This window comes from Falco naumanni, chromosome 7 (genome assembly GCF_017639655.2).
Source record: "Falco naumanni isolate bFalNau1 chromosome 7, bFalNau1.pat, whole genome shotgun sequence".
In the NCBI taxonomy this organism is placed as follows: domain Eukaryota; kingdom Metazoa; phylum Chordata; class Aves; order Falconiformes; family Falconidae; genus Falco; species Falco naumanni.
This window is the reverse complement of record NC_054060.1, coordinates 19,293,527-19,317,058: the sequence shown is the minus strand read 5'-3', so window position 1 is coordinate 19,317,058 and position 23,532 is coordinate 19,293,527. Positions and strand designations below refer to the sequence as shown.

Sequence of the window (23,532 nt, the reverse complement as noted above, 5' to 3'; positions counted from 1 at the left end):
CTCCAATGCATTAGAATCCCCCTGGGATTATGAGCATTTTAGATGATGTGTGTGCCACAATGCATGCGGTGGGAGAAGGAGCTGACCAAACACTGCTTCAGAAACTCCAGATGCAGATTGGGACTCATGAACATTTCAACAGCTGGAACCAGGGATTTATCATTCATCATTATGCTGGGAAGGTAATGGAAGTCGTCGCTGAATTCTGCATAGTGTATTTATAAAGAAAAAGAACAGTAGGCGGGGGGAGCCCTGTAGGTGGCTATTCTGGTTTTTAAATAGCCAGATTATCTCAGGAGACAGTGTCCTCCTCCCACAGCGTAGGGAGCTTGGAACAAACATGCCCCAACATATGTACCCTTACTTGGGAGAGCAGAGTCAAGGCCTTGTGGCGATCAAACATGCTAACCAGAATTTAAGAGTAAATGTAATAAATAAATAAATGCCTCTAGTGTTTTATTAATTATAATCTTAATTGTTGGTTACAGTAGCAGTAAATGTAAAGAATTCAGATATAAAGATGCTTAGGTGATGATGTGCCAATAAAACTGGGAATATAACATATAATTCTATCTTCTTTGGGTATTTTTCTCAGGCTATTCATGATTTCCTGCAGTTGTAGTTAGTAACAGTATATACTCTCACTATGCAAAAAATTTTCTTCAATGAACTTCAGTATTAAATTCACTTGTGTCATATTCCATTCACTAGCTCCATAACAGTCTTTTTCACTGAATTTAAGTATATGGATGAAATTCTTTTATGTTTGTTTTGAAAGAGTTAACTAATATATGCAAGGATTTAGTGATTGTCATAGTATCTTGAAGTTATACCAGACTAAGCAAAAAGTTCAGAACAGCTACTGATGGGGACAGAATTTAAATTTTCTTTAATAATTGGGTTCTCAACTTACCACAAACAATCAATTTCCACCTTGGCCCAGGTATCTTATGATATGGATGGATTCTGCGAGAGAAATCGGGATGTTCTTTTCATGGACTTGATTGAACTCATGCAGAGCAGTGATTTGTACGTAAGCAAAACTTGCTTAAAGCTAGGAATAACGTGTTAGTTCAGATGGATGCAGAGGGCCTGGCTTCTCTGCTTTGCAACTTGTGAACTTACTTGTGTAAAAGCGGAAATAAAACATCACTGCAGTGGAACAGTGTCACTTCCATTGTATTGACCTTAATTTTCTGCAAATCTGAATAAGTAAGGTACTGCAGTGTCAGGATCAAACGGTATAATGGCCACCGTTTGTTTGGCCTTGGACAAGGCCATCAGTGAGTCAGCATTCTCTCAAAGCAGGCACTTGTTTAATGTACAAAGTAACTTTTTTCTGTTTGTTATGTATTTTAATTAATTGATGCTTTTACTTTTTAAGAATTGTATTTCTTTGAGTCTATAGAAATCTGGTATCACGTCTTCCGAGGCTCACTAAAATAGCAAGGGAGCTCTGTGAGAAATGAAGCTCATGGAAAATACTAATCTTAAAATAGATTTGATATAACTCCAGATTAATAGAAATAGCTATTTATATTCTGTTCAACTATCAACTTTTACAGCATGTTCCTTGACACTCCTGCATTGAACTGTCTCTCTATGCCAACACTATTTTATTAACTCTTTCCTAGGCCTTTTATAAAGGCTCTGTTTCCTGAGAATCTTCAAGTGGACAAGAAGGGCCGTCCTACCACTGCGGGCAGTAAAATCAAAGTATGTCTAGTTTTGCTGTGTTAGTATGTGCATATATGTGTGTGTGTTTGGATACCTAAAAAAGAAAAGTAGTCTTTGCTGGTTTTTACTGTCCAGACATTTTTAAAGATAGATATCAGGAGGCTCTTGATTGCAAAGTGATGCATTCAGCTGTTAGAATCACGTCTTGCCCAGCATCGCTGCTCATTAAATGTTTTGTTCAGCTGCATTCTGCTGCAGTGAATTTTCCAAATGAGCAATTGATGGTAGCGGTAATAGTACTTGCGTGTGCATAATGAATGAGTCCCTTCACTCAACCACTTGATGTCCTACAATTAACTACAGATAACTGGTCTCTTTGTAGTGCAGAAATGCAGCGGGGCCTGATCCAACACCCACTGAAGTCAGCAGAAGTCTTTCTACTGACCATAATGCGAGCTGAACAAGGCAGCAAGTGTTAGAAGGCGAGCATCTTTTCCAAGACTGGTTGTAAAATATACGCTTAGATGACACACTTGCAGACTTTGCAGATTGATATTTTACCAAGCTCTTTCCCCACATCTCACCCTGGTAGTCAAGTTCACCTGATGCATTCCTTTGTCACTCCGTATTCTTATATAATAGTTTAAATACATTAAATAGCTGGAGGTAGTGGTGCCTTCTGTTTACTTATAAATTTTCCATGAGGTACATATTATCCCAAGACACTTTGGTTGTTCTGGAGAAAGATCAAAGTCAACTGGATCCAGTCAACTGAATCAGCAGCAGATGGTTGGTAATTTTTAGAGTTCTCTCACCGGTTTACCTGTTCAGTTCTGATCCTGTTGTTTTCTCTCAATTTTACAGAAACAAGCAAATGACCTTGTTGGCACCCTGATGAAGTGTACGCCCCATTACATCCGCTGCATCAAACCAAATGAAACAAAGAAGTCTCGAGACTGGGAGGAGAGCAGGTATGGATAAGCAGAGCATGGGATGAGAAATGGTGCTAATAGGCAAAAAAAGCCGCACAAATTTGTAATTTGTAATCGTGCAACCAACAGACAAACAGAACCAGATACTCTAAAACCTTCAGGAACGAAATGTGGTATGGCCTCTCTTGAACTTTGAAGATAAGCTGCGGTCACTTGGTCTAAATCAGCAGTTCGTATGTGCAGATCTTAGCTTTTCTCCCATCAGTTAAGAATAATCAACATCTGCGTAACAACACAATTGGTATATTACTCAGTTTTCCACATAGAATTTGCACACCAAATACATTATACATCAGTTCTGACTGGTGCTTCTGATAACAGCTTCTGTTGGGTAGCTAAAAAGCCAGCAGGATGTCTGTATCTGCTTTTATGCATCAAACTTACCAAAAGTCTCTCTAGCCAAGAATATAGAAGGTTCCTATTTTACTTCTTGACTTTTAACTTTCATTAGCCGGCTCTTTAAAGAGAAGTCATTAGAATATCATATCAGGTGGTTAGATGGACATTAAAAAGATGTCTGAGTCATCAGTTTGGTTTATCACCTGTGGTTCAAGGCATCTTTAACCATGCAATGCTTTATAGCATCTTCCTAGTATCTGAAAAAAGATAATTTTTTTTTTTTTTTTTTTAATTTTTGCATGGAGGTAGGTGATCAGTATGGTGTGTATACTATGTGAGGTCTTAATAATAGGTAACATTTATTATTATAAACCAAATACTTTTGGTATTGGTAAAAGTGCTGATAAAGCAACTTTTTTTTTTTAGTTTTTTGTCCTAGTGAAACAACTTGCCAAGTATGATAAAAAGCATTCTTGATGGCACCAGCACCTGGGCAGGACTCCCTTCCTGCCATTTGGCATGCCGGTGGGTGCACTCACGTGCGGGTGTAGAGAACTTACTGCAACCACAGTTGGGGCTGCCCTTGAAAGTGTCCTTCAGTAAAGGCAGACCCCCTTTCTCTAGCTTTTTCACCCCTGAAAACCCTACTGCGCCACGCTTGATTTTCCTCTGGCACTGGGGACCAAAGGAGGAAAGTCAGCAGTCCTAGAAAAAGTATGTCTAAAACTTGCGACTGTAAGTTGAGGGGCTTTAAAAATCGATCATTTACATATTGGGAAAGAGGCCTATTATTGTGGAAGGTGTTGCTAGGAAACCAGTGAAACATGCAAACAAAAACCCAGTCCTGAGAAAAGGCCAGCTTCCAGGAAACCCCTTTTGGAGCAAAAATGGGCACGATTTCTTCTTGTGTTCCCATAGTGAAGGTGATGCTTGTTATCAGTAGCTGCTGCATTTGCCACATGAATTACAAAGCATTGTATACTATCGAACTCGGGCACAAGTGGAGGGAGTTCTTACAATGGTAATCCTTCATCCCTGTTTAAAATTCCTAACATTCTCTCCCATTTCATCCTGTGATTTCCCATATATTATATCGGGATCTCACATGGGATACATAACGCTGTAGCAGTTAGTGACACGTCTGGGGAAAAGAAATTTATGTGCATATGACAACTGAAACTTAAGATTAATTACGTTGTTTCATAATTTTACTGTGAGGAAGTTCTGTGTTGAGGAAAATACAAAACATAAGTGATTTCATGTGATACTCTGCTGGATGTTGGTTTAGGGGTTTTTTTTGTTTTCTTCTGTGATCACATAATGCTGTATCATACACATGCTGCCATAGTATATCTAATTTGCTTACGTATCTAGTGTTACTAGATGGTGAAAATGTTCCTGAAAAAGGAAAAAAAATCTTTGCAAAGCCTGTCTTTCTTCATGCTCGCAGAAGCCATGTCACTCCAGCTTTGTACTGCTGTTGAATAATTCCAGAGTATTTAGCATTAAAACATAGACCTTATGTAATATTTAAACCTTGTATAATACCTTAGTTATTCCAAAAATTAGGGTGTTCTTGAAATGTGTTTTTGTTTAGGTCCTGGCACAGCCACTTGGCCTTGTATTCAAAATTGCTGCATTAGCTGAATTCCCAGACCCTGACCTGCTTGAGGTTGATGCCTGGAGGGAGATTTTCAGTGTGCCTTTTCTCAGAAAGAAAAGGAAAAAACAGAAAAATGTCTCAAATTTTCTGTTGCTGGACACTAATACTGGCACGACAGTAAGAAAATGGGAGTAATACTGTTGCTGCAGTGCATTATTCCAGATGTGAACAGGAGGAAAAGCTATAAACAGGAAAATGTATTTTTGTCCACCAGCTTTCTACTGTACCAGAATTTTTGGAGTGGGTACAAACTATACTTTTTCCCTTGAACACAGCAAGATGAAGATGTGCAGTATTCTTTATTATAAGCTAAAAGAGCAGTATTCCTCATCATTTAGCAAAATACTTCTCATAAGTGTTCTTTAAAAAAAAGAAATAACTGAAGGGCTTTTGTCATTTGTAGCATGGGATTTCAAAAGTTTTTTCCCTTTATACTATGAGTCATGTGAAAAGAATGTCTCAAGCAAAAACCCAAAATCAATGGGCAGTACACTTCGTATTGAAATTTAACATTTCAAAATAGCTAGAAAAATAACATTGAATTAACAGTTTTTCAAAATTCTTCTGTGAAATCAGAGAAATAGTTAGCCAAACAAAACAAAATGGCTCCTTACAGGTGCACTTTTTCGATTATATGTAAAGAAACACTCTTTTATATACTGTTTGTTAAACTTGCAGGACTGAAATCTCAACAACTTTTATATTTGACTGAAAGCTAAAGCTTCTATAATTTGCCCTATAAAAGAACAGCAACAGAAGCCCCTTGACACCACATTGCAGAGTTAAAAACTGAAATTGCCTCTTCCGGCCACATGACTTAGATGAGGAAATTAAGGAAATGCAAAGGAAAATTGCAGGAGTCGTGCATTAAGGAAGCTAACTGAAATTCTTCAAATCAGATCGCCAAGCGTTAAATAGGAGACTAACAGGATATGTAAGAAGGAATGTTAAATAAGGAACCGCAGCTCCAGAAGGAGGACAAGGCACCAAAAGGAAGCTTTTTTTTTCTTTTGCTGTTTTTCTTCTTTGAGATTCAGAGGGGGACATACTTGCTCCCTGTTGAGAACCTTAAATAAAGGCATTTTGGTGAGGGAACTGCAGTGGTGTTGGGATGATGTTGTTTCAGTTCCCAAGGGCAGCAGAGTCCCTCCACTGCCATTAACACTTTGTGGGACTGGTACCAGCTCAGTTTTAGTTTGTAACCAAAGCACACCACGAGGAGCTTAGCAGGCATGCTCCAGCCAGGCGTGTGCCTGTCCTCAAGCCCTTCCTTTGCAGCGTGCTGGAACGGGGAGGAATGCTAACTTTTCGTAAATGTACCGGCCTGGCTTTCTGCTTTCTGACCCTTTGTGTAATGAAAGGTTGGCACGTGGGGCTTTTCCCAGCCATCAGATGGGGTCCATTCTCCAGAGCAACCAAAGCAGCACTACTGTGTGCTACTGCCGATGTTTGAGCGAGGTAAAACGTGTGAAACCGACAATGAAAGAACGTGAAACTATTTCCTACTCCCTTGGATACCAGCTGTGTAATTGTGTAGGTGATAGTTCCTTGGCCTTTTATGGGCAATAATATTAGTTAAGAAATTTATACATAAATTAGTTAGGAGACATGAAACTAGGAAAAAATGTTAAGGTAAACTTGCTGCACGTTTCAGTAATGTCATCTACCTTCCTTGATAATTTTTCCTACTGTGCAGCGTGCATGGTAATGTACAAGAACAAATTCATGTACCTGTGCGTGAATTTGAGAAGTCAACACTCTTTAAATGTGATACGGACTTTTCAGAATACCTCATTCCACAAATATGCAAATAAAATGGATTGTAAATCTTGCATTGTTTTTGTCCACAGGGTAAAACATCAAGTGGAATACTTAGGTCTGAAAGAAAATATTCGAGTAAGAAGAGCTGGCTATGCCTACAGGCGGGTTTTCAAGAAGTTTTTGCAGAGGTAAGGTAATACTCAGAAGTATTACAATATAATTGTTGATATGATGATGAGGAAAACAAGAAGTTGCAAGTTTTGAAAGCTTCCGATTTCCCACTTACCCTTTCCTTTTTCCTCATTTACCTTGCTTATGATCTAGATTACACAGAAATTTGGAAGTGTCTTAAAGGCTGCCTTTTGTGTCTTTGAAAGTCTTTTCATTTTTCTTTAAACCTGCCTAAGATCTCAGTTCTTTTTGTAGTACTGTGAGAGGGTTCCTCAAAGTTAAAAAGAGTTATGCGAAGAGTTACGGGCTGCAGAGCCTGGAATCTTGAGTGCCTAGCTGCTAGCCTTTAAAACGTTACTGCTCCAGTTCTCCCAACTCTTCTTTCCCAATGACAGAAGATAAGTAAAGAAATACATGCCTGCCATTCAACCATTGCAGTGTGACCAGTAGCCTTAGCTTAAATAGCTTGTTATATCCTTCCACTGGTGTTCAGACAGCTGGGAATGGTTACAACTCAAACCACTGCAGCTGCTCACTGACTGAAAGCCAGAGCTCTGTAAGACCAATCCTTTTTTCAGGGTCTTAGGACCAGCTGTTAAGATGATTAACTACCTCCACTAGCTAATGAAATCCTCTTAAATAAGAGCAATTTCAAGATTTGTACAACATTCAGCTTCTGTTTCTCAGAAAATTGAGACATACAGCTAAAGAATTCCCAAACTGGGGCATTAGATTACAAATCAGCCTTTGTTGGAAGTCTGTTGCCTTTGAGAATATAAAACACAAAACCCAATCAGCTGTTGCAAAGGAAGGAGTATAATTAATCAGATGGCACGGAACAAAGCCAATGGTAATACTTCACGATAACACAGAGAATGTTCTAATCATCTAGTAACAGAGAGACCTAAAATATCAGAAAAGTAGGGACTAGATTTTCATTACAGAATAATTTTAAATCCCTTTTTCTTCATGATCTTCAAGCCCAGACATGTAAACGTGAATATGCTTCAGGTTGGATTACTTCACAAAACCGTCGCTGAGAGTAACAGTGTGTTACATCTAGCCTCCATGGTTCTTGCACACCGATTGTAAGGGCTGTGCAGGTCTAGAAATCTGCACAAAGGCAAGCTACACAGTCCTTCTGGCAGGTGAATAGATTTCTGTACTTCACGTTATATGTGGAGATTCACAGGCAGTCAAAACCATTCTTTATGGAATTCATCCGTTTGTTTCGAATCAGTCTTGTTAAATTGAACATTTTTGTTATAAGTAAAACTCTTCCTGCAACCTTTCCGTTCACAGTTCGCTAGCATCCAGAACAAGCTCTGTTCTGACACCCTGAGTCAGTGTGAGTAGCAGGGGCTGAGGCATGGGATGGAGAGGAAATGCATGCTCGCACACTTGTTTTCCTTGGGCGTTCCTTGGCAGCTCCATAGAAGTGGAGATTTCTGGGCTGAATAGACTTTTATGTACAACATTTACATTTGCATGCAAAAAGCCACAGTCACTGAAAAGGCCTGTGTGTTTCAAAGCATAACCGATGTGAAAGCTGAACTCCATGCTCCCGTATTTAGACATAGGACATAACTGCTTACTGTGAATTTATAATTTTTTGGGGGGGGGGGGGGGGAGTCATGATTTGAAATTTTCAGAAGCATTTTAAGAACACATTTATTACTTGTGCTGAAATCCTCTGTAAGATCAAATCACACAAGCTTGAAAAATCTAGATATTTGGATAGTGATATAACCAGTTTAAGGGGAAGCATGCACAAGTACATTAGAGCAAAGGGCTGATTCTAAACAGCACAATGATGGAATTACCACGTTATAAAATTGTGAAATACTTAGTTGGTGCATGTTATAGAATAACCTGTTTCTTCTGCCTTGTAGACTTGTCACACTAATGAAGCGTATGAAGTTAGAATTTATGAAAAAGGAGAATTTCAAATCTATTCTTCTTTTGTACCCGAGAGCTTTGCTTGTATTAAAAGGTCTTAAGGCATGGTTTTTCCCCATGTCCTCCTTTATAACTCAGAAGATGTAGGAAAGAATTTGTAGCATGCTGAAATGCAGTGTCAGATTCTGTGGTGTGGAAGGTAGCGGTTTCACATGTCTTTATTAACATCAGCTTCTTTACATTCAGACTCTTAGACCCACCTATACAACTATACTGTTGGTGGTACGTGATAAACCTGCAAAAGAGGCTGTTGATTAAATAAGCTGGGAGTCACTTTAACTTAGAGCTTTTTACTAGGTTGCATGTATTTATCCCATAATACTGATAAATTACATAAATATTTAAGTGTACACATTGTCTGTAAACACAGATTATATATGTGTATATATATACATATAATATACTTCTGTATTTAAGATGACATAAGACCTGCTTTGTTACACCATCATGTACCTGAGCATTTGTTAACTAGGAATAATTTGAACATGAAAACATCAGTAGACCCTTTTGAATCCTACTGAATTATTCATAAGTTAGCTTTCTCTTTTCACATACTTGCTATTTAGAGGTGTTTGGGTTTTGTGATACATTCCTTTTTAACTGTTTGCTATTTCTGTTTGCGTGGTACTTGTAATTTAAGTTGCATGACACTGTTTCTGCTTCCTGGCTGGATAACATTTTAGATGGGACAAGAATAAACATTCCCTTAAGGAATTTTCTAACAATTCCTTGTGTGTTTTTGAGAACATCTTATTAGGAGCTGCCTAGATCTTCTCAAGAAACAAGAACTTGGGAATTACAGCAAACTGAACTCCATAGTTTATCACTTTTTTCATTAGTTGAATGTTTTACTAATAAGCATGATTTAGTTTATATAACTCAGTTACACTTAAGGCATTAATAAAAATTGTCACGGTAATAGATTTGGGGGAGAAATTTGTCACAACACATTTAGCTGTTCTCCAGTCTCATTGTCAAAGGACTCTAAGTAGCTGCTGCTAGAGAAGTTACTTATCCGCGGACATGCCGAGGCAGCTAGAGCCCATCGGTGCTCCTCGGTGGGCAGTGAACAGCGAAACAAGGCAGCTTTGTAATTCAGCCTGGCAGTTCCAAAAGCCCAAATTAAGCCTGAAAAAGCAGACGGTTTAGGTGGGGCTACAACCTGGCATCAACCTAATTTTCAACACTTAAAGGGAATATCATGAGGCAGAAGACTGCTCACCTCTCCCTATCAAAGACGTGTTACTATAGCACTTCCCTAGTCGGTTCCCAGTGTTCCTTCTGGGTAGCACCAGCATCACTATGTCTTCCCTCTTGCACCAGGGGCCAAGCCAAAGGCTTTCTGGGATAACGCCAGGAATAGCTCCTTGCTAAATGCAGACCAGCTGTTGGACTGGTGGGTTAGGAGCATGAGCTGGCCACTTGCTTAGAAACAGAAGAGGCCTTTGTAAGAGTAAGACAGATGAAGGCTGGAGTGGGAAACGGGCCACGTGCTTGGGAACGAACCTAGAGTACCGAGGGTGTAGGTACTTAAGTCTGGACCAAAAGTCATTGCTAGTAACTAACCTTGTCCTGGACTTAAGGAGATCACGCACAACTGTCTGTAACTAACTACTGCAGTTAGCAAATAGTAACCGAGCACCTGGAAATGGGAGACTCCTGGACACTGTTGTCCTCATTGCAGTTGTTTGGTCTTGCTAAACAAGTAACATCTTAATACTGTGCATTTTCCACACTCCAGGCTTTTTTTAAGTCCTGCTGAAATTGCCAGCTCTCACCTTGGGGTAATGTTGCCACTGCTGGTTGCTGTCAGGTTTTAATCTCTTCTCCTTGGTGGTTAAGGTACGCCATTCTGACGAAAGCAACCTGGCCTTCCTGGAAAGGAGAAGAGAAACAAGGCGTGCTCCACCTGCTTCAGTCAGTCAACATGGATCCTGACCAGTACCAGCTTGGGAAATCCAAAGTCTTCATCAAAGCTCCTGAGTCTGTAAGTGTGGCAGAACATGAGTCTTTATGTATGAAACTGTTGTGCTGCGATAAAAGGCCCAGAAGCTGAGCGTGCCTGCTCAGGTGGGAGAGGCGTAAGAGTGTAAGTCAGGCTGGGCAGGTCTGTCACAGGTGCCTCGAGGCTGTACCGGGGTTCTGGGCACTTACAACCGGCACAGTACGGAAGGACCCTGTGTGATTTTGACACTAATACAGGGACCATCAAACACATCACGAAGAGGAGATAGGATATGAAAATGCTTTGGTGTCACATTGCACATGGTGACGTTCCATCAGAGAATCTGTCATGTGAAGGCACCTCATGGCATGAAGACGTATCTATGACCGTTGGCCCAAGAAAATGGGTCTCCTCGGTACAAGAACTCCTGATAAAGATAGAATAGCCCCCAGTTATAGTAAGGGTATCTTATGCATGATTGAGTAAATCAATGCTCCCAAATGACTGAAATCCCACTCAAAGAGAACATGAGGGAGGCATCAGAAGGCTGGTTTTACCCTGTGGCTGCTAAACTGCACAAAATCTGTTGGAAAAGAATTTTCTAAAGTTGTCAATGAAAAAACCATGCTCTACTCACTGTCATGTATTCCCTATTTATCAGAAGCAACTGGGCTTAGTTTGGTAGCAGTTGAGCATTAGGTGGTTTCTTGGTGCTCTACCTGAAGTTACATATCAAAATAGAACACTTCTATTGCTGCCGTTTTCCTTTGCAGAAACTGTTCTTTTTCTCTGTAGAGCAGCAGTAATTCAGGCAATGACACTGCTGTGCCCAGTCACATGGGAAGATACCTGTTAAAGAGAAAAATAAAACTCTTCTCCAAGTCATAATAGAAATTGTGTGGTTTCTGCCATAAATAGGGTAAGGAATTCTCTGTTTAAGAATAATGAGACTTTACATTCCTGCCATCTGAGACATGTTTCTATAATAAATCATACAGTATTTAAGATGTTATTAGAATTTCTAAATAAATTAGAATTTCTATAATAAATCATACAGTATTTAAGGTTATTAGAATACTTAGGTGCACATTGGCAGAGCAGGAAATTCTAGTATAGGATTAATCCTACTTAATTATTGCAAGCAGCACCTTAGCTAGCCAGTTTAATGAAGTGTGAGCTTTATTTGCCTTCCTCTGTAGCACAGGCCATCATTTATTTCTCAAGATTATTGGGGAGTTTGTCTCGCAAATTCAGTGCAGTAGCCTTGGACATTAGCAGATGTCTGATACCTCTTCTTGTGGCATTACAGTTGTGACTTTTAGTCCTTTACTGACGACCTCAAGTATATTACAGCATGGTGGTGGGTACACATTCTGGTCGAGCATCTATTTGAATTAATACAGACAACCTAGTTGCTTGTAATGACAAGGAACCAGAATTGGTAATTCAAGCAACATCTTCCAGTTTCGTGTTCGTTGTCTTACACTGTAGCAAACCTGATTTTCTTGTTCTCACTGTGAAATGGTTTGGCATCCATGCCATTCATTGCAGTTAGTTACAAAGCAAATACAGTCTCAGTTTGGGAGACAAACAAGCAAAGAAACCAAAATAATTCACGTGATGGCTGTTTTCTTGATGTTATGCTACTTTATAGATAAGTAAATCCAAAATTTTAAAGTATTTGTTGTTTTCACTTTTATGTAATAAATCACATAAGGAACTGTCTTCCCCAGCTGCTGAAATACCCCAGGCTCGCTACGTTTGCACCTCTTAAGAGCACAGATTTTTCAGCAGCCATATCTTAACAAATGTGGTGGGTCTTATTCCTGTTTTGCTCAAAGAAAGAAATGAAATCATCTGCTGGTGTCCGTCATCTGTTTAATAGCCAGGCGGCAAGTGCTGAACCTAAGATGGATGAATCTAATGCCGCTTCACTCTGAAGTGGCCAAAATGTTGAATGTTCTGTACCCCAACATCATGTGCTGTTAGTTGTTTCCAAGAGGGAGTTGTTTTCCAGTGGATGCATGTTCTCTGTCTGACACAGTTTTGTAACACCTGGTTGCATGTATATGCATTTAATGGCACGTCTGTGAGTTTTACCGAGGGATTGTTCTGCAGGTTAACCCGACATGAGGTTGACTGGAAATAGTAAAGTTCTTTTGGGTTGCATTTTGATTTGCTTTGAATTACTGTGTACGTTTTCTTTAAATGGAAAGCCATGAAATCCATTTTTAAACATGTACTAAAAATAGCCTGGGTCTTTGTCATTTTAAGTTGAAAATTCTTCTGTGAGCTGAATATTCTAAGGCTTGATTTATATCTTTTAGTATCAGAGACAGTCATCTAACATTTATATTACTGAAGTATTGGCTAGTATTATGTTACCTTCGAGAAAAATAATTTTTTGATGGGAAATGAGAATTTTTCTTTCTGCCACCAAAGAGAGCACACCTGTTGTGGTTAATCAGATGAAAAATGCATGATTTGCTTGGGAGTGTGAGGGGAGGCTTTATAATACATATTTTAGGAAAGAATTTATGCAGTATTTTAATTTTGTAGCTTACAAACCATGTTTTAACTTCCTCAGTTGTGACCTTCTACTGCAGGTGATAGACTGTTTTGCCTTGTGATTTTGCGATTAGCATTATTGTTAGAGAAATAACTGGCAAGTGTTCACAAGACACTACATCGGTATTGTTACCGTAACCTGAATTGCTGAAGGGCTTGGTCATGCCCCTGCTGAAGCTGAGCAAGTTTTTGCATCAGGAGTGCTCATGCCTGGGTGCTGAAACCCTATCTAGTGCTCGTGTGTTTGTGAAGAGGTATTTTTTTTCTTTTTAATAAGTTTGCTGTAGATGGAGAATTGCCAATGGAGAAATAAATTTTATGGGTGGCAGAAAGGAGACTTCATTATTTACATTTCCATCAAACACCTGAATAAATAACTGTACAAGAGCAAGTGAGGTTCTGCGGAAATGGTTTGCACTAGATCAAGTTTCCTTTTTAAGATCAATGTGAACGATAGTATTTTTCAAGATTTGCATGGTTTAGGTAGGGCAGCAAATTAAAAAAAAGGATCTTTGCTTCTCGATATACCTGGTTTTACTAATTTTATCTCTTGAAAAAAGCTAGAAGAGAAGTCCTTATGAAAATTAAGTACACAGTAAAGGGAAATAATATGCAACAGTTATGTCAGTGGAATGATTTAGTACTTGAATTGTTAGCCAAATGCTTGTGCTTCTGATGACACAAGAACACATTTTACTAAACTTAAAGTATCTAAAATGCTATAAGTGAAATATGCTGTATCCTACGTAATGATGAAGTTGTTCTAATGCATTACATTTACATATATTTTAGCGGGACCTGGGAAATTGTCAAAAAAGGAGATGCACCTTCCACTTCTGTTTTGATAAATCGGCATTTTCTCTTGAATTCTGACAACTTTTTAGATGTGAAAATCTTATTATGTCATACTGAAATACAAGGCCATGGTTGTAAATCCTGCAGTTGACAAACTTTGCTGCTGGGAAAGAATGGAGCCAGTGGGCATGAGAGTATGAAATTCAGACAGGGAGGAAATCTGTGTGTGAATAGTATGTGATTTTACACATTGCACCGATCCCCACAGACAAGGTAGCATTCTGACAAGAGAAAGAGGGATTTTTGGAGAATGTGAAGATGGAGGCTAGATGGATGCCCACTGGAGAACCTTGAGTTGCACCAGGAGAATATTTCAGGGAGGATCCGTATTACTCTTCCTTCATCATTGGTTATCGAGATTAATGGATAGGCTGGTAAAAGCCAGAACCACTCAAGCATTAGAGATTTCTTCCAGAAAAGGTTACCTTAACGTTCTGGTCTCGGGTACCATAGTTTTGGTAGAGACACCAGCCTTGATCTATAGTGAAATACACTGGGCAGCTGTTAAAAGTGAAATTTCTTTTTCTTGGAACTTTTCACATAAAATGACCCACCCTGCTGTCTCTCTGTACTGCAGCTATTTTTGTTAGAAGAGATGAGAGAGAGGAAGTATGATGGGTATGCCAGGGCCATCCAGAAGGCATGGAGGAAGTATGTGGCCAGGAAAAAATATGTACAGATGAGAGAAGAAGGTAAGTCATAACTTCTGATGACAGGTGTTTCACACATGGTTCCACAGACAGAAAGAGTGCCACAAGGGAGGAAGGAGAAATCTCCCTCTCTACAGAACAAACTGTTGCATTGCAGATAATTGTCTGTGAATGTCTCCAAATTGTTGGACCCCCACCACTGCTGAGGCTGGCTGCTCTGCATGCGTGGATTTCTTGGACAACCCAGTGTTTTGCTCTCAAAGCCAGACTGAGTAGGACAGAGATCAGAGATGTTCTGGGGTAGTGAAAAATAAGTAGCTTCCCACAGTTATCTAGGACCTAGATACAGTTCTGTAGATGATGCAAATCCATCCAGGGACCGTAATGCTCAGTTGCATGTGTGACCTGGGTGATGTTAAGGAACAACATTCTGAGTTTTCTTAGAAGAGTTAATCTAATTTCCAGCAATGAATGAGTGAGAAATTGCTTAGTTCCAGAAGCGCTCCTGATTCATCAGAACTGTTGAACTTGCCATCAGTGTATTTCATTGGAAATGGATTTAATAATCACATGGATCCTTATGCAAAGGATTAGTAGCAGTGCTTCACTATTTTTTCCATATTATAAATAATTTGGTTATCACTTCTTCCCAAAAAGTTCTGCTTGAAACAGTTAGCTCTTTCAGATCACGAGTTGAGAAAATTTAGTAAGTGCTATTAATCAATGTTTATTTTTGATATTTAAGCATCAGATCTATTGCTGAACAAGAAAGAAAGACGACGGAACAGCATTAACAGGAATTTTGTGGGAGATTACATAGGCATGGAGGACCATCCAGAGCTACGCCAGTTTGTGGGCAAACGGGAGAAGATTGATTTTGCAGACACCGTAACTAAATACGATAGACGGTTTAAGGTATGTTTGAGAGCAACATCCACTGATGATTAGTTCTGCTAGGGAGTTACAGATTTCTACCATCCTTTAACAGAAACTCCACCACGTCAGTGTCCTACCATCTAGGATACCAGCTTGGAGAAAAATGACTTAAAAGACCCATAGGGAAGCAGTCACCGCGTGCGGTCAGAACATGGCCATTAGCAAACCTGTTGTCTCAGGATGAGGACTTCATGGGACTTGCTGGGCACAAAGCAACGTTAGGAAATGGAAAACAAAGCTACTTCTCTGTCCTGTGCAGTCTGACTCTAGGGTCTTGCGATTAATCACATCAGTATTTTTTTTCCCTTGAGCCAAAGACTGACAGTATTGCCCCAGATCACAGTACATTCTGCTTTTGGAACAGCACCACGACGTTAGTGCGTTGATCTTTGCATAGCTGTGTATTTTCAAACAATTTTGTGTTTCAGAGCGTGAAGCGAGATCTTGTCCTCACTCCAAAGTGCATATACCTGATCGGGCGTGAGAAGATAAAGCAGGGTCCAGAGAAAGGCCAAGTGAAGGAAGTCTTAAAGCGAAGGATGGAAGTGGAGAGAATTCTTTCTGTTTCTCTAAGGTCAGTACCATGGAAATATCTTTCCACTGACAGATAAATTTGTGTAGGACAGGGGAAATAAGTTGATTGATGGAGGGTGAATTTTGTAAGCTGTATTAATTGAATCTTGTAAACAAAGAAAGATGAAGCCTTATTTTCACTCCCAACCCTGGTAAGTATGTTATAGCAATGGATGTTTAAGGACAGAACACAAACGTTTTCCAACTAGTCGTTAAAATGTTTCACTTACACCAGGTCTGGCCTACCTTAAAGTGTATTCTGTCCAGCGTATATTCACCACGCACAAGCAGGGTCTAGTAAGTTTCGGCTCAAGCTTGTATCCCAGAAATAATTCTTGCTTACAGAAGTACACCTTGTGCATATCCGCTGCTCCCTGAAGGGGTGTTCTCTCTCTGGTGAGCTACTAAAACCTTTATTTCTAGTTGGATTTCACCTTGCTTCTGCTGACTGACTGTCAGGCTAATCCCAGATTGCAGGAAGTTTCCGAGGTGTCCACACAGGGCTGAGAAACCCAGTTAGGTCAGCGACAACAGGGAGAAACTGCCCACAAGCCCCGTGGCTTCTGGCATGCATTGTTTCACCCCCTGGAAGAGGAGTGAACAGTGTCTCTGGATACCTCTGCATTTGTTACTGCAGTTTATTGGAGCTAGTAGAGGACTGTAATTTAATACAAAAAATACCAATCCAGGGCAACAAGTCTACTCTAAATATTGAAATAAATGACTATTTTGACACAACACAAGTCTACACTTGAGTGCTGTGTATTGATAGTAACCAGGAAGGTTTTTTAGTATATGCTTATAAAACCTTCCCATTAGCATAGCCAGCAGTCTTCTCACAGGCATTATCCAGGACTTAAAACCAGCAGATTTCACATTTTTGCAGAATTTTTCACAGCCATTTCAAGACTAGGGAAAGGTCTGCAAGCTGTGCCTGCTGCCAGCGCTGTTTTCAAAACCTGTGGTTTATTTATCATACGTCTTTGCAATGGAAGTCGCAACAGAACAACTGTAGTGGATCCGTAATGAGTGGAACCTGTCGTCTTTGTTGTGCGCCGGGTTTGGACGGTGCCCTTTGCAAACCCTGAGCAGGTTGCAGCCAGACACGCTGGAAGGATGGAAAGCTGCTACCCTCCTCTCACAGGAGCTGACAGTTACAGGGAACCTTCTGAGCCAAACCTGAATGCCTTTAGTTCAGAGGAAATCTGTTACATTATGTCTGATAATGTTTTGGACTTAGCTTATTGATTTTGCTTTGCTGTCCAAAGCATTGGGGTTTGTGTATGCTAAAAGTAGGTTCAGAATTACATGCTATCAAACTGTCCAGGTGTTCCTCCAAAACCAAACCCTAAAGAACATAGTGGGGCAAGAGGGCTTTTCCCTGTTACCATATTACTGTGGTTCTGAGTTCAAAATGGGTCTTAATCAAGGAATCCCTTAACTTTCTATTGAAGTGGCTCAGTAGTAGTACAACACCGGCTGCAGAGGCTGTAAAAGTTACCGCTTCTCTTGAATCTGAGGTATCTCTCAGTGATGAGAGCCAGTGCTTGTAATATTTAACAGTCTTCAAATAGTAAAATCAGAGTGAAATCTTTATTTGGTACATGTATTACCTACTATGTAGTTTTTTGGGGGAAAAAAAACCCGCAACAAAAACCCCCAAACAGTTTTTCAGATGTCAGGCTCAAAGTGAAAATTGTATGAGCTCTAACTTGCATTCTGTCATGTGTTTTCAAAAGAAAGGTTCATTGTCCCTATATATATTTATTTATATATATATATATTCTATAATTCTAAGATAGTTGATTTCTGATTAGTTTTGAAGTGAATCTCAAACCTCTGCACTGGAAGAAAGTAATTGCAGTAACATTCTTCATGAGCTTATCCAGAATGGCTTTAGCTCTATTCTGTATTGCAGAACAGAGCCTCAAAGTTCTGTAAGTTCCAATTCTTATTTGTACTATTTTACATGCAATATTCAATTTTAACTAAATCATTACAGAATAAAATTATTTTAAACAGAAAGGAGAGAGAGTATAACTGGATTCTTGCATCACATTCTAAACAATCTCTCTCAAGAAACCCCTGTGCAATTTATCAATGTAAGCTTGTATCAATACACTTATGCATAGTAAAGGCAGATTAATTAGCATTATTGACATGTATGAACAGCAATTAACACTACATAACAAGTTAAATTACTGAAGGAGGTGCACTTTAAATTGCAAAATGCCCAACATGGAATTTGGTCAGGGTACCGAGACTGGCAACCTATACTCTCATGGAAACGTTCTTGTGCTTTTAGGAACAATAAATAACTGAGCTTTATAATTATCTGATAAGGAGCGACATCCTAACAGCGTCGGGAAGTCAGACTCTGCCAAATCAGCAAAAACAGGACCACTGATGGGATAATAGTTACTGTAGGTCTTGAGCTTTTCCTGTACATCTCATTCAGAACCTGGCTGAGGCCCCAGATTTGCCTGACGATAGGAAAGGGGGGCGATGCTCTTACTCTGCTTTTACAGGTTTTGTATTGCCATTTTGAACGCTAATGAGGTATGTTTGTAGGTTCATACGCTCTTTTTTCAAATTATGGGGAATATTCCAGAATTTGAAAGGCGGTTACGGAGCGCACAGGTAGGCAGATGTGTAGAACAGGTAGCGGTACGACTCATCCTTCACCTCGTGGGTCAGAATTGTATTTTAATACCAACAGTCAAGAGCACCTCTAGCAGCACTATGAAGCTGTCTTTAATTCTGCGTAAAAAGGTACTTACAGTCTGTAGAGGGAATTGTAGTCTTCAGTCACCAGATGGAAGGTGGGGGTCAGAAGTTGGCTCTGCCTCCCCCTTTCAGATGTACAGTCGACAGCCAGGCAGGGCAGCTGGCAGAGAAGGGGATGAGCGTGCTCAGAGCAGAAAGCTATTGATTGCTAGGTAATTAGGATCAGAAAACAGTGATGAGGGCAAATAAACCTAATTTTATCTCTGAGGGTGGAGGCTTTTTTTTTTCCCCCGCCCTGAGCTGAATATTCTTTGAATTCCTTATGTGTTGTAATGAATTTACTTTTGAAATTACTCTGAAATGATGGAGCAATACATGCATAAGGTTTAGGTAAGGTATCGGTGCCTCCTTCCTGTGGTGTATTGCTATGCAAAGCATTGAAAGCTCTTTCTTAGTGACAGGTATGGCACTTTGGCTGGCGCTGCACCTGGCTGCCCAAGCCACCTGCCTGGCTTTCCACAGCCCTCCCCACCGCAGTGCAGCCCTTCGCAGTTCGGAGTCACACACGCCGTTTCTTAGGAAAAACAATGAAAACTTGTAATGAACATTAATTCTAAATCCAACAAGATTTGTAAGGTCTAAATTTCTCTGGAGAGAAATGCAAACTGTGAGTGCCTTCTTCATGAGTAGGTGATATCTAACATATTGGAATAAATTGCTATTATAAAATAGGATTTTGTGATATTAGTAGTAGTAGCAGCAGCAGATTGACCCCCAGCATTGACAAAAAAGCAGAGCATCTTTGCCTTCAGACTCCCTGCTGCAGACTAAACAGCCATGAAAAGGAGCCACAGATTTTCTGCCCGGAGGACTTAACAGTATCTAACTAATGCTGCTTTCCTCCGTGGGTCTGCTCCGTTTGGTGCAGTGCCACACGGGTGATGCGGTGGTTGCTTCGTGAGAAGGTTCTCAGTTCCCAGCTCTGCACAGCTGTCAGAGCTCCTGTGCTGCCTCTCCTCCCAGCCACACGTTTTCTACGCTGGCTAGTGCTCAGGTGGCTGCACGGGGACATGGATAAGACCTTGAAAAGCGAGGGAAGCAGAAAATTAATCTACCGGGAAAGGGCAGGAGATGGATTGTAGCGCGGGGGAAGGAACAGAAGCGTGTCTGAATAAAAAGAGGGAGGGGCAGAGGGAAGGCTGCCCCTTCTGACAGCACAACAATGGTAATTTGATTTAAACTGGTTATGAAATCACACATGAAAATTAGAGGTTTCTTATCACTTCTAGTCCCCTCCCTCTGTGGTGACTCTGCCGCTGTCGTCTTGTGTCTGATGTAGCATTGTGCTCCCATGCAGTGACCTGGTTCCGTAAGGTCGTCCAGGACCAGCTGCAAGGTGCAGTTAGTGTGCTGTGGGAGCAGCACGTGGAACCAGAGCATCCTGTGGCTGCTTCTGTGCTATTCCAGTCAGAAAGTAAGAGGGGAACCCACGGCTTCCATATTTTCAGGTCTTAAGAGTTTTATTTGGAAAGCTTTGTTTGTACCTCTTTGTAGAAAGGATGCAGAAGCAGGCAGGCTCCGGTGTAGCTGTAGCTCAGAAGTGTGCCAGCGGGCTGTTGGAAGGAAGGAGGCTACACGTACAAACAAATGACAAGCATGCTGGAACAGTGGCAGTCTTGGCTGGGACGTGGCATAACTGCTTTTACTGTGGGGAATCTGGAAGGGCAGAAGTCAGCCTTGCAAACGACTGAGGTGGATGTCGTTTTCTGTGCTTGGCAGCATCTTCAGCAGGTGCAGACAGGAATCGATCCCAAGGTGGCAATGGAACCCAGCCGGTGGGTTTTCTACTGTGTTAAACCAAGCTAAAGCTTCCAGCTCTTACTCCAGATTTACCTGCTTGGGTTTCAGTGTTCAGTAACCTTCAAGTTGCCAGTTTGCCTCTAATCACAAGTTTTGCCATTATTGAAGAGGGAACTTTAACAGCACATGTTCTTTTGCTAACAGCAATTACTGAAAAATGGCTGCCTAGTATACCTGTCCTTCAAGAAGGATTGTTTCACATACTCCATTATGAAGTCCTGAAAAAACCTCAAACCTGTTCTCAGAAAGCAAGCCTTTGTAATTAATACTGCTTGGAATTTCTTATGTTTTTAAAAAATTAACCATGACTACTCTGCAAATGTCATTATAATGCTGGCTGTATTTGCGGATGAAATCTTAGTATGAATGGTATATGCTCTGATTTCTTTCCAGCACAATGCAGGATGACATTTTCATTCTACATGAACAGGAATATGATAGTTTGCTTGAATCAGTCTTCAAAACGGAGTTTTTAAGCCTCTTATCAAAACGATATGAAGAGAAAACACAAAGGAAACTACCTCTGAAGTTTAGCAATACGTGAGTTATGGCTTTTTTCAATGGGCTTTTAAGAATAAATAATTTTGTTCTTGCTGCTAAGGCAAATGAGTGCGTGCTAGGTGTTGAGCTGCTGACGCTGTGCTTTGTTTGAAAATAGTAAGAGGCAGCACAGTGTAAAAATCTCTGTATGTGCAAGGAGACCAGACTCTCTGATTAGCTCGTCGGAGTAGTACGTTAGGATTGTACCTGGGCCACTTTCCACTGCCTGTGCATAGGAGGGTTGCCTTCATGCTACTGAAGAAGGGGCTGCAGCTTTGTGCTGGAGAGCAGCTGGGTGCCAGCAGAGCTGTGCCCCCCCAGCAAGGGCCGCGCGATGGATGTGCAAGCAAGCTCCCCGTCTGTGCTGGCTGCTCTTCCCCTCTTCCTTAGCCTTGACCGAGGTGTGGACGCAGCACAACGAAGAGCTTGAAAGGCAATGCTGGAGACATAATGTAGCAACCTGGAATTCTGAAGTCTATTGTGGGGACAGAGGACTGCAGGGTGAAAGGATAATTCTAAAGGAGCCTCATCAAGTAAATGATCTGGGCAACAATTTTTAGAAACAAGCTTGAAAAGCTACAGAGAGTTTGATGTGCATTTTAGCTGTAAGGACATGCTGGAAACTATCCCAACAAACATGGACTTCTGTTAATACTCCTACCTGTTAAGATTAGCAACAACAGGCCTTGGATTTGTATGTTCATGTGATTTCCTTAAAAAACCTGGAAGAATTATAAAAGGGAACATGAGATGATTATTTTGGAAAGGGTGTAGGAGGGCAACAGAAGTGTGGAACATTCCTGTAGTACAATACTCCTGTACACAGGGACTCCAAAGCCAGTACCAGGAGTAAATTTTTTGTTCATGTAAGATGTATTGTATTATACTTTGGGGTCTTGCCCGAAAACCAAACCCTAATTTCCTTAGGTTATATCCCAGTACAGTTCAGAGCAGATGAATAGTGTGGAAGTGCTGGGGAAGAACAGATACGTGTGTTGTGTGCACGAGCACACGTGGGAAAAAATTTAAATTGGAAAGATTGAGGGATGTGTATACAAAACTGTTTACTCCCAGCACATGTCCAAAGCCCACTCCTGAAGCATATATTGCCATGTATATACATGTATATGTATAGATATACATCTAATGGGATGTACAGAGAATGTTTAGGAATGGAGCACTTCACCTTGCTTCAGCAGAACCTGCTGCAGAGGCAGTCACATCCAAAGGCAGGCATAGATCTTTTACTCAGATCTTTGTGCATTTTTCTTCAAAACTCACTCTCCATCCTCTGCAGGGCATCTTAAACCACCTTTGAGCAGCTCTACCAGGAAGTTTAAAATGTCAATTAAGAACAACACTTAAAAAAGCATGAAAAAAAAGAGATTTTATTAGGTGGTTTATGTCAGCTAATCACTCGGGGAATACAAATTCTCGATCTAAGCTTTTTTCTAATACATTTCTAAGTTACCTGCTGCCAAGTGATACTGTCCTGATTTCACACGGAAATGCTTTCTGGTTTTTTTTTTCGTTGTTGTTCATGTGCTTACATTAGACTTGAAGTGAAGCTGAAAAAGGAGAGCTGGGGGCCCTGGAGCAGTGGTGGGTCTCGACAAGTGCAGTTTATGCAAGGCCAAGGAGATATAGCCATTCTCAAGCCGAGCAATAAAGTGCTGCAGATCAGCATCGGACCGGGGCTACCAAAGAATTCCCGTAAGAATGGTTGACTCTCTCCTTGCTCACCTCTGGACTCAGCATGTTCTTTATTATTTCTCTGTAACACTTAAAATTTATAACGTGGGTGGTCTTCTAATGACGCAGCAGAATTCCTTGCTGCTCTAGTCGTGCTGGAATTTTGTTACTTTCACTATATACCCACTGTTTCTGAAATGTCTGAAATGCTTTGCCCTGCAGTGAAAGAAATGAGGGCATTTAATCATGTGACGTAGTGCAGATGGCACAATTAGCCAAGCATTTTAGGGAAGCCTTTCGCTCCGCTCTGAGCTCCCGCAGTCCCCACAGTCTCGCTGCTGCACACAGGGCTGCACCAGGACGGGGCGGGTTGCAATATGACGGCAGGGAGCCTCTGTGTATCACCAAATCTGACCGAGCTGCGAATATATCAGCCTCTCTGCTTTCGTGTCCTACCTTCTTCTCATACCAATTGCTGATCAAGAACAGTACAGTGAGAAGTACTGCTGTGCCAGCTATATGTGGAACCGTAACAAAGTTCAAAGCTAATGGTCTTTTGGGCCTCATGGTGTCTTGGGACAGCTTTATTTTATGTTCTGGGGCTGGACCGGATCATAAAAGGGA

The 23,532-nt window shown here is 40.7% G+C and overlaps 1 protein-coding gene across 1 annotated transcript in view; it reads left to right on the top strand.

Annotated features, from left to right (window-relative positions):
* MYO1E (myosin IE) overlaps positions 1-23,532 on the top strand; it is a 92,748-nt gene that overhangs the window by 58,573 nt on the left and 10,643 nt on the right. Inside the window, 11 exon segments of the mRNA XM_040601544.1 lie at positions 15-182; positions 944-1,029; positions 1,635-1,716; positions 2,542-2,648; positions 6,522-6,620; positions 10,405-10,549; positions 14,508-14,622; positions 15,326-15,495; positions 15,945-16,090; positions 21,070-21,216; positions 22,772-22,929. Of these exon segments, the coding sequence (XP_040457478.1) occupies positions 15-182; positions 944-1,029; positions 1,635-1,716; positions 2,542-2,648; positions 6,522-6,620; positions 10,405-10,549; positions 14,508-14,622; positions 15,326-15,495; positions 15,945-16,090; positions 21,070-21,216; positions 22,772-22,929 (1,423 nt within the window).